Source organism: Quercus lobata, chromosome 2 (assembly GCF_001633185.2).
Source record: "Quercus lobata isolate SW786 chromosome 2, ValleyOak3.0 Primary Assembly, whole genome shotgun sequence".
Taxonomy (NCBI): Eukaryota; Viridiplantae; Streptophyta; class Magnoliopsida; order Fagales; family Fagaceae; genus Quercus; species Quercus lobata.
The window spans coordinates 63,479,179-63,491,221 of record NC_044905.1 but is presented as its reverse complement, the minus strand read 5'-3'; the positions used below and the strand labels follow the sequence as shown (position 1 = coordinate 63,491,221).

The following is a 12,043-nucleotide window of genomic DNA, read 5'->3' as shown; positions in this document are numbered from 1 at the left end:
AGGAATCCGTCAGGGAGATCCGATATCACCATACTTATTTCTCTTGTGTGCAAAAGGCCTTACTGCACTGTTAAAAAAAGTTGAATCAGAAGGGAGGATCAAGGGAGTTTCCATTTGTAGAGAGGCACCAAAGGTTACTAACCTTATGTTTGCAAATGATTCATTGCTATTTTGTAGGCAACTCGGGCTAAAGGAGAAACTATAGCAGAGATCCTCCAAACCTATGCAAGAGCTTCTGGGCAAAGTATTAATTTGGAAAAGTCTTTAGCTTACTTTAGCAATAATACTTCAAAAAGGCAGAAAGGCCAGATTTTGAAGATTTTAGGAGTACAGGAGGTAGATTAGTTTGTAAATTATCTTGGTCTACCAACTTTGATTGGGAGGGCCAAGTATAACACCTTCTCATACTTAAAGGACAGAATCTGGAAGAAGCTCCAAGGATGGAAGGGTATGTTGTTGTCTAGAGCTAGCAAAGAAATCCTCATCAAGGCTGTGGCATAGTCCATACCCACATACACTATGAGTGTATTTCAAATCCCTTTGAAATTTTGCGTTTTTGGTGGGGTCAAATTGGCAATGAACGAAAAATTCATTGGAAGAGTTGGGATAAACTAACAGCTTCAAAAAAAGGAGGAATGGGTTTTCGAGATTTGAGAGTTTTTAATCTAGCTATGCTGGCCAAGCAAGGTTGGAGGATGGTTCAAGGCAACGAATCGCTGCTCTATCAATGTTTTAAAGCAAGGTACTTTCCGAGATCATCATTCCTTGAGGCTAAAGAATCCCCTAATTGCTCATGTGTGGAGGAGTTTGATGGCAGCACAACCTGTTCTTCAATTCGATCACTATTGGAGGGTTGGTAATGGAACTTCAATCAATGCCTTGAAGGATTGGTGGTTGCATAATTTTCCAACAAACAAAGTCCTACATTCGGTTCAGGAAAATTGGGGTGATTTGATGGTGGCGGATTTGATTAATCCGGAGCTGAACGTATGGAAATATAAGGATATCATGGCTATATTTCATAGGAAAGAAGTTGAAGCTATATACCAAATACCATTGAGTCGAAGAAATGTCCCTGATTCTATATTTTGGCTGCATAATTCAAGGGGGTTTATTCATTGTCAAGTCAGCTTATCATGTGGCTAGGAGGCTTTTAGTTGATAAGAATTGGGATGGAACATCTAGGGGATGTGCTGCAAAAAATGTATGAATTGCAATATGGAAGCTTCGGCTCTCAAACAAAATAAAAGTATTTGCATGGAGAGTTTGCCACGAGATCCTACCTACAACAATGAACCTGGCCAAAAAAAGGGTAATTAATGATGATAAATGCTCGGTCTATACAAGGGAAACAAAGTCCACCATTCATGCACTGTGGGATTGTGCAGTAGTCCAAGATATTTAGGCTGGAAGTTCTCGAAAACTGCAGAAGGGTAGACACGGCCAAACTAATATGTTGCACCTGATGGAGGAATTCATCGAGCGCCTTACTATAGATGAGTTTGAATTATTTTGGACCCAAGCGTGGATGGTATGGAATTAGCGTAACAGCTTGCTGCATGGAGGAAAAATGAAGGTTCCGAGTAACTTGAATAAAAGGGCAGATAAGTATATTGAAGACTTCAAGCACGCCCAAACCCAGTTGAATGCTCAAATGAGGCAATAACCAAGCGAAGATACATGGCAGCCATGACCAACAGAGGCATACAAACTGAACTTTGATGCAGCTGTATTTTTGGATTCAGGTAGATCAGGCTACGGTGCAATTATTCAGAATGAAAAGGGAGAGGTTATGGTTGCTATGACGGCTAGTGGTCCGATGGTGCACACAAATGATGAAGCAAAACTTCTTGCTTGCCGAAGAGCCATAGAATTTGCTATGGATGCTTGATTTTCGAGGATGATAATTGAGGGGGACAACATTAATGTTATTCATGTCATCTCTTCTTAAGTGGAAAACACTTCACCATTTGGCAATGTTGTGGATGATATTCGACATTTGATGCGAGGTTTGCAATGGTTTAGTATTTGTTGTATTAGGAGGGATGAGAATCAAGTAGCAGATGTTTTGGTCCAATATGCTATAAATAATTTCAATAAGGATGTATACTGGATGGAGGACTCTCCCCCACTAACAATGGATGCTTTGTATAATGACCTTTCACTTATTTAATTGAATGAATAGTCCATTTTCAAAAAAAAAAAAAAAAGCATTAACCTTTATTAAATTAGTCCAAATTGTAAAAAATAAATTTATTAAAACCACTTTAAAAAAATGATCATGCGCAACGCATGTACTCGCGGACATTAACACTAGACTTTAGTTCCATCAAAAAACAAAAAAAAAAAAAACAAAACAAAACAAAAAAACAATAGACTTATTATTTTATTTTATTATTTTGGTGCAGTCCTTGATAAGTTTGGTGCAGTCCTTGATAAGTAACTCTGGAGTATGAACCTCCACGAAGGTTGAGTCTCTCTTTACAGTCTTACTCTCTTTAGCAGCTATGAACAGAGAAGGTGCAAGTTAAGGAAGAAAGCAGTGGAAAACACTAGCCTTCCACACACACAACTACTCTCCTGTTGCTACCATACGCCGTTCCTCTCCAACTCCAACCTTCCAAACCTTTTTTTTTTTTTTTTTTTTTTTATGCAAAGCATGCTAATCCTACACTCCTGCGCACCATTTCCTCAACCGCCAACCATTCTATGCCCCAACTTTTCCCTTCAAAACAACCGCTTCGCGCCATTTTTGTTGACCGTTAAGCTTTCGAATCCGAGCTATGCTCGAACCAAAACGTTTCTGTGTAAAGCTAATGCCAGTCGAAGACAGAAATTAAATACCCACAACTTGCAAAGAGAAATTGAAGAAGAAGATGATGAATTTGAAGATGAAGATGAAAATGAAGATGAAGATGAAAGTGAAGATGGAGATGGAGATGGAGATATAGATGGAGATGAAGATGAAGATGAGTTTTCAGCTTGGGGTAGATTTAGAAGGAAAGAAGAAGAGAATGACTTCGATCGAGACCCCGAAATTGCTGAAATTCTTGGTCATTCTGTGGACGACCCGGAAAAGTTTCGGTCAAAAGTAAGCTATGCATTGTGAAAACTTATTTTGAGGAAAAAATTTCACGGGTTTTTGTTTTTTCACCTTAAAGATTTGGTTTTTAGTGTTGGTTTTATGTTTTAAGGGTGAATTATTACATGGGTGTTTTTGTGTTTTGGTCTTTGTATTCTTGGAAATGTTTGACAGGGATTGTTTTAAGGGGATAGCAGATATGGTATTGTGGATTTGGGGGTTTTTGTGTGTGTGTGAGAGAGAGAGAGTTGAAATAGGGTTTATTGGATTGCAGATGAAGGAGAGGTTGAAGAAGAAAAGGAACAAAATATTGCAGGCAAAGGCTGGTTCAGCAAAACCAATGAAAGTGACATTCAACAAGTAAGTTTGAATACATGGGAACATTAATTATGTGGTTATGCTATTGCAAATTTAGTGGTACACAAGGTAATGGTGATTTTGTGCTAACTATGCACACATGATTGCTTTCCATAAGATTTGTGTAATATTTCCAGTCTGTGTTGGCAGCTTAGCGCTGAATTGTTTTAAAAAAAAAAACCACCTTTTGTGGGCAAGCAAACCAAATTGAGGAGAGGTTACTAGGAACACAAGCTCTGAAAGTATATTGATGCCACTGCCCATTTTGTGAGGCTCTGGAAGGAGACAAAAAGGGATTTGATTGGTTCATTCTACATAATAATGTATGGAAATTGGGAGCCAGAAATTTGGGGTATCACAAATGAAGTTATCCATGAAAATGCTTGAAATTATTAATAACCAGTGACATTGAATTACTGCCATCATGTAAGCTTATAATAGGCCATTCCAGCCAAACATGTTTTCTCCAAACAAACCATTTTAAAACTGGGCTTATTCAATCCTTGTTGATTGATAATTGGTAGGATTGGATTTATTAAGTCATACTGATAAGTTGAGTACATAAACGCTTTTGCATACACCATTTATGGTTGTGCAGTCCATCATGTTTGTCAGTTGAACAAAGTTTCCTCAAGGTCAGCTGAACCAAGTTTTCTTGAGGGCCAAAAGTTCTTTAACTGCCTTTTTTAGATTCTTGGACTCAATATCTTCCATCCACTTCTTTTCTTTTTCTCTTTTTAACTGAAGACAAATGAAATCTTCCATCAGCTTCTAATCATGGAGTTATTACAACACTTACATATCATTTCCTCCTTCATAAACTTACTCTTTGACAGCTGGTGCTTCCAGATTCAAATACTCAGACTCATACATATGGCTCGAATTCTACAACAATCCGTTGGAGAAAGATATTACTTTAATTTGTGATGTACGTGACTATTCTCTAACTTAACAATAACCTCTCTGCAAGATGAAGTTAATGACTTTATTTTTTGTTCTTTTAGTATCCTGGTTTGAAGTCCAGTGACTTAATTGATATGTTTGTTTGTAGACCATTCGATCATGGCACATAATTGGACGTCTTGGTGGATGCAATTCTATGAATATGCAGGTAAAATTTCATCTTCATAAAATTTTGATCCAGATACTTGTCATAGCCCCACCATATATGGAATGCAAGTTTATTTCCAATAGCCATATGGGTTTTTTGTTACTCACACAATGCACAATGTCATTCCTGCAGCTGTCACAAGCTCCTATGGATAATAGACCAAGTTATGATGCTATTCAGGGAGCAAACACAACACCAACCGCGTTTTACAATATTGGGGATCTTGAGATTCAAGACAACTTGGCACGAATCTGGTGGGGACCGTTTTAAAATTCTAAATAATGGATGCAAGTTTTCTCTATATCCTTGATGATGCTCAATTTACATGTGCTGATTTTTGTGTGTGGGTGTGTATAATTTCAAAGGGAAGTAGATGCAGATTAAGGCGTTACATATATTATACATGCACACACAATACGTGCACACAACCACACACAAACGGAAGATTGATGATTATTCCTCATAATTCTGATAATTTTTTACAGGGTGGATATTGGGACCAGTGAGCCATTGCTTCTGGATGTTTTGATAAATGCATTGACACAGATAAGCTCCGAGTAAGCTCAGCACAACTCATTTCTTTTCAAATTTTTTGTTAGTTTTATTGACTCAGTTATTATTATTAAAGCTTGGACTGGAAATAATTCTCTTCCTGCACGCAATCCTTTGAACCCCACTACAAATAAGAAATTAGTTTCTACGAAATAGAAATTTCAAGAGAATGATAGTTGCAGATTTCCAAGTACTGATTAATTTGTCTCTACATTTCTGAGTGTTTTTTTTTACTTAGGAATGTGTAGTTAGATATACGCATATGCATATGCTAACGGCTAGGATTGCTTTGTTCTCTATTTCAGCTCCTTAAATGGTCTTGCCTTCTTAGATAAGTTTTGTTTCTGATGTTTGTCTGTTGGTTTTTTGGCCGTATTTTTGTGTGTACTTAAAAGGTTCTTATGTTCTATCTCAAAAAAGCTTCTTACCCCTTTACCTTTCATTTAACAGCATGGTTGGAATTAAGCAATTGACATTTGGTGGATCTGAATTTGAGAACTGGAAAGAGAACTTGAAATCAGAGGATGCAGGTTACAGCGTACACAAGATTTAGCATACTTGCTGTACACCCAGGGAAATGTTGATGAAATGGCTACATTCTTCACTTGCTTAATTTCTTTGCCAGTTCTAAAGGGCAAGGACTGGGTGCAAACAGTCTTGAATGCAAATATTATAGACCATAGAGTGCTGGTTTTAGGCACATGTACCTGTGTTGTTGAGTGTAGAAATGTATATTTCAGACTGGTGGATCAAGAGGCACTAAGGGAAGGCATTTAAATTGGTTGCAGTCTTATATCAATTGATGAAAATTTTCCCATTTCACTTTCCTGCTAGGACAGTGTGCATGAGCATTGAAGGTAGTAAGTGTCCATGAGGACATCACATGCACACTTTATTTGTAAGAGGTTAATGTTTATTACACACTCGCCGTTGCACACTCATCATAGTATCATACACATTGCCACGTAGGTTGAAACCGTAGCGTGTATGGAGTATGCAATGATAAATGTGTAATAAGATTTCCGTTTGCAAAATTCGCAGCACACGCTCCCCCAACTGGCTACTTCCATTCCTGAGCACATAAAACATGTAGACACGCTGAAAGGGTCTAGCCATAGGAAAGCAAATTTCAAATTTCACACCTGATGAACATTGTTTTTATAGCAGGCGTAAAAAAGGCATACAATGTGGGTTGTAACTGTGAAGAGGTTTGTGCTTTTTGCTGATTCTCTTGGCGAGGTTGCCATATCTTCAAGAGCCCTCAGTGAGCAACCTGTGAACCAAGCTGTATTAAAATTATATATACTACCCAATATATAATTAGACTACAATCCCACAGCTAACCTTTTTTCCACACTCCACTCTCAAAAATTCCCAAATCAATGAAATCTAACTCAGATTTAGACAGTTGACTCAAAGAAACTGCATAACCCAACTTAAGGCTGGCTGGCCAGCGTCTAAAATGCTTTGCAACTACCCTTAAAACTTCACATCTTACTCAGGACAACCACAACTAATCAGCTCCCCCTTCTCCTATTTGGCTATGGTGCCAATCGTCCATAAACAAGCATTACAACATCAAATTTCCTAGAATCTTTAAAAAACAAAAACAAAAATCAACAATTTATAAGAAATGAAACCAACATTTATCACATTAACTAACTTATGAAAGGCCAAGAGCCTTCTACAAAGACGTCTAGGATTCAAATCTTCCTCTCTCGTTGTAACTTTCGAATTATCCACACACACAAAAAAAAACTTATGAAAGGGAAAAATATGAAAACTAAACTCATCTAATTTATAACCATTTAATCCCTAAAGTTTTAGATTGCCAAGACTCAAACACTAACTAGTATAACTTATTTTTTAGGGCCTGTTTGGAATGGAGGAAGACGGAGAGGAGAGGAGAGGGGAGGTGGTTGGAATGTTCTCCTCCATCCAAAGATAAGGATAGATTATACAGACAGAGATTTCGTTACTTATTGGTTCGAGAAGGGATGAACTGTGGGTCTGCACTTTTGATAACTTCAATGTCCCCATTCCAAGTGTTTTTTACTTTGTTTCAATTTCTAAAACAAACTCGAATTCCCTTTCTTGTCTTGGAGTTTGGTCGGAGTTGATTGTGGAATCATTGCACATCACTCCTTGCTAGGTTAGGCCTGTTTATGCCGCACTATTACCACTGACTTATACTTGAACCCCATATGAGAGTCTATTTAGTAAGCCTAACAATGTCATAATAATGCATAGATCCATATCACAAACATGACCTGTAAACACCCCATTTTACAACTTGCATTTAACCAATATTAAGGGCAAAATAGTAATGTTGCAACAAGAGCATGATCATAATTTCAACAGGTAGATCTTCAGATTTGTGATACAAAACAAATCTTGATGCCCTAACGATCACAATGGTATGTCATGGGCTTTGATCGGACCACCTGATCAAAAGTTATTATACGAACAATTTTCAAAGATCGTGGCTCACCTACATAATGGGTCCGATCACGTCCTATTTTAAACACTTAATTTTGATCGGTTCCAACAAGAACTAATTTAAAATTAATTAAGTGTGAATTTTGATTGGATTTCATTTTATTTTTTAAGAAATTAAAAAAAAAAAAAAAAAAGTTTTCCTTTATGGCATCTTATCTGCTCTTTTGAAAAACAATTTGGATAGAGAAAAAAATATGATCCATGAAAATTTTCAAAAATAACAGAAAATGCTAAAAAAAAACGTTACCATTTTCAGTGGCAACTTGAATTGCATTTTTAGCCTAGAAAAAATTGAAATTTGGTTTTCTCTATTTCTGGAAAAGTTGTAGAGAATTGAATTTCCTTTCATAAAAAACCAATCCCGAATCATTTGGAATTTTAAGCAGAAAGTTACAGCCAAAATAAGAAACAGGTGCAGAAGATAACACAAATTCAGCATCATCTTCAACTTGCTTTCAAAATTTCAAATGGGGATCAACACCAAATCTGTTCAAGTTTATCTAATAGGCTTATCCCCTCCCTTAGCTTCAGAAGAAAACTTTTGAAAAACAAGTTGGATAGAGAAACAGATACATTCTACGAAAAATTTCAAAAAAAAAAAAAAAAAAAAAAAAAAAAAACAACAGAAAAATGCTCAAAAAACGTTACTATTTTCAGCAGCAACTTGAATCTCATTTTTGGCCTGGAAAACGTTGAAACTTGGTTTTCTCTATTTCTGGATAAGTTGTAGAGAATTGAATTTCCTTTCAAAAAACACCAATCCCGAATAAATTGTAATTTTGAGCAGAAAGTTAGAGCCAAAATACGAAACAGGTGCAGAAGATAACACAAGTTCAGCATCATCTTCAACTTCCTTTCAAAATTCAAATGGGGATCAACACCAAATCCGTTCCAGTTTATCTAAACAAGTTTATCTTCTCCCTTAGCTTCAGAAGAAAGCTAATAACTTAGGTTTAAAGCTAAGCCATCCCTTTCCCTATAAATAGAGAAGACCTCTTCCATTTTTTGCACCACATTCCCTCTGGAGGGCTAGTGAGAAAGCAGAAAAGAAAAGCTGTGGGCAACCATTGTTCTTACTTTGGTTGTAGTTTAGTACTTCCTTGCTTTCTTTCTAGCCCTTTAAGTGATCACTTCCCCCTTTAATTTATGCTCTATTCTGGTAAGTAGTTAATTATGTTCTTTGAATTTCTGCACTAATTTAGTTTAGGCTGTTTTTAACATTAAAATACTTGTCTTATTTTGTCCTTCGTATTCTAAATTTCGTGGAGTCATGCTTGTTTTAATACATGGTTATTTTTTTGATTCTCATGTACTGCTTCATTCAAGGTGTCTTATTCCTCTCTTATAATTTTATGTCTTCTCATATGCCACACACTTCAATGTAATCCCTTAATGTAATTCAAATTTTTGAATACCATCTCATGATATCTCACATGCTTAATGTATATTGTCTTTCACACCTATATTTTTGATGCTTTGTTACCACATGCTTAATGTTTGGTTTTCTTCATAAAAGTCAGATTGTTGCTTGTTAGGGAATGTCCTAATCTTTGTAGTTCTCCGTGATTAAATCTTGAATTGCGTGATCACATCTTAGTTTGCTTTCAACATGACAAATGTATTTATTCTTAGTCATATTATCAGATTTTTGTTTGCCTTCACGTGACTTGAATCTTTGTTTGCTTACATATGCTTTGTTGCTCAACCTTGATTTTCTTCACATGCTGAATTTTAGATACTGAATTTTTAGCTTTCCATCTCAAAATATCATGACATATATTTTTGGTTCTCTTCACCAACAATTGAGACATGAACATGACATCATTTTCTGACTTTCCTTTAAAAAATTTAGACGAACCTGTCTAGATTTTTTTTAGTTTCTCCACATGCTTGAATAAATGCTTCCAAGTCATTATCTGTTTCTTTCAGATATGCTTGGATGAACACGCTTATATATCTCATTGATATTCCTTTTACATGCTTAGATGAACACTTCTAGGCTAATGTGCAACTTTCTCTTGAATGCTTAGATGAACATGTCTAGGTAGTTGTTTTACTTTTTTTAAATGCTTAAACGAACATGTCTAAGTATTTTGATTTTCTCTAGATGAACATGTCTAAGGGAATTTTCTTTACTTTTTTTTTCAAAATTGCTTGGATGATCAAATATGCTTAAATATTTTGTTTTTCTCTTTGCAATTGTGTGGATGACAAATAGCATGACAATTCTTTGTTTTCCTTCACATGCTTAGATGAACATGTCTAGGCTATGAATTCTCTGTTTTACATTAATTTCTTGGATGAACATACCATTACTTTCATGCTTTCTTTACATTTATATTGTTATCTAACAAATTTCACTTTTTGTTTCTCTTTACATTAAATTCCCCAACACATGTTTGTTTACAATTCTTGCAAATTTACATGTTTATGTGATACATTATTTGCATTTGTTTGACATGACATGATATTGGCCACCTTAACCTAAGAGATTGGTTTTACCGGGCGAGATGGGTGCTTAATCCTTCCCATCTCATAAATTAGGCTTCGAACCAAGATCAAAGGTTTTAGACTAGGCTCTTGTGTATGCAATTTTACATTTTTTAGAATGTAACATGGAAACAGAGCAGTGTAATTTACTTTCTAAGATTGTATCTAGGACCAAAAAAGCATTGTAAATTTTGTTAAAAAATTGATGTAAATTTTCATGTATATTAATACAACAGAAGCATTTTTTTATAGAAAAGGTTTTCTTATTTTTCCATTTAAATTAAATAAGTGGCGACTCCATGCAAAACCCTCGATCTAGGGGGGAGTACATTTTACAGTGAATTCGACATTTTGAGCATCACGATCCCACCCATTCGCATGGGTTAGGCCCAATTTGAGAAAAAAATTGGCAAGCCGGGGTCGCGGTCGCTCACAAATGTCGAATTCACTGTAAAATGTACTCCCCCTTAGATCGAGGGTTTTACATGGAGTCGCCACTTATTTAATTTAAATGGAAAAATAAGAAAACCTTCTCTATAAAAAAAATGCTTCTATTGTATTATTATATATGACAATTTACATCAATTTTGTAACAAAAATTTACAATGCTTTTTTGGTCCTAGATACAATCTAAGAAAATAAATTACATTGCTTTATTTCCTAATTACATTCTAAAAAATGTAAAATTGCATATGCAAGAGTCTAGTCTAGAACCCTTAATCTTGGTTCGGAGGCTAATTTATAAGATGGGAAGGAATTAAGCACCCATCTCGCCCGGTAAAACCAGTCTTCTAGGTTAATATGGCCAATATCATGTCATGTCAAACAAATGCAAATAATATATCACATAAACATGTTAATTTGCAAGAATTGTAAACAAGCATGTGTTGGGGAATTTAATGTAAAGAGAAACAAAAAGTGAAACTTGTTAGATAACAATGTAAATGTAAAGAAAGCATGAAAGCAATGGCATGTTTATCAAAGAAATTAATGTAAACAAAGAATTCCTAGCCTAGACATGTTCATCTAAGCATGTAAAAGAAAACAAAATCGTCATGTTATTTGTCATCAACATAATTGCAAAAAAAAGAAAATTTATTTTTAGGCCTACCAATCATCCAAGCAATCATGAAAAGAACAAAGAAAATCACCCAGACATGTTCATCCAAGTATTTAAGTGAAAACCATAATATTAATTAGAGCTGTTCGTCTAAGCATCCAAAAAAAAAAAAAAAACCACTACCTAGACATGTTCATCTAAGCATGTTATGAAAAGCAAATAATAACTTAGAAGTGTTTATCCAAGCATGTGAAGGAAAACAGAGAATTGTCATACTATTTGTCATCCACACAATTGCAAAGAAAAAACAAAACATTTAAGCATATTTGATCATCCAAGCAAATATGAAAAAAAGTAAAAGAAAAATCCAATAATGCCCATAGAACCTAAAAAACGACCGTAATGCACCTTAAACCAAAATTACCAAAATACCCATGAACCTTTAAAATTACCGAAATGACCCTGAAACCTTAAAAAAATTTGAAATACCCTTGAAACCTATAAAATGACCAAAATACCTCATTAAACTTAAAAATGACCAAAACACCCCCAAAACCCTCAACAATTATCGGAATACCCTTAGAACCTAAAAAATTATCAAAATACCTTTAGAACCTAAAAAATGACTGAATGACCCTAAAACCTTAAAAAAAAAAAAAAAAATGTTTGAAATTACCCTAAAATATAAGAAATGATTGAAATAACCAAAAAACCTAAAACAATGACCAAAAATACCCCATAACACTTGAAAATTACCAAAATACCTTCGAAACCCTTTAAAATTACCATAAGACCCTTAGAACCTAAAGAATAACTTAATGACACTAAAACCTAAAAAATGACCAGAAATGATCCCATAACCTAAAAAATTACTTAAATTTGTTTAGAACCT

At 35.1% G+C, this 12,043-nt stretch overlaps 1 protein-coding gene across 1 annotated transcript; it reads left to right on the top strand.

The window, feature by feature from the left end:
* The first annotated feature begins 2,411 nt into the window (after positions 1–2,411).
* On the top strand, positions 2,412–5,924 carry LOC115976173. The gene is made up of 7 exons (XM_031097315.1): positions 2,412–3,091; positions 3,357–3,442; positions 4,289–4,367; positions 4,491–4,550; positions 4,683–4,804; positions 5,036–5,107; positions 5,553–5,924. Exons 1-7 carry the CDS (start codon positions 2,651–2,653, stop codon positions 5,653–5,655), a joined length of 963 nt encoding a protein of 320 aa, XP_030953175.1. The 5' UTR covers positions 2,412–2,650; the 3' UTR covers positions 5,656–5,924.
* The last annotated feature ends 6,119 nt before the right edge of the window (positions 5,925–12,043 follow it).

What these genes read in the sequence shown, in the direction of transcription:
- LOC115976173 (XM_031097315.1), top strand. Translation starts at nt 2,651, where the DNA reads ATGCAAAGCATGCTAATCCTACACTCCTGCGCACCATTTCCTCAACCG. An exon ending in CGGAAAAGTTTCGGTCAAAA is followed by an intron (nt 3,092 to 3,356) that starts GTAAGCTATGCA and finishes ATTGGATTGCAG; the next exon opens with ATGAAGGAGAGGTTGAAGAA. An exon ending in ATGAAAGTGACATTCAACAA is followed by an intron (nt 3,443 to 4,288) that starts GTAAGTTTGAAT and finishes TGGTGCTTCCAG; the next exon opens with ATTCAAATACTCAGACTCAT.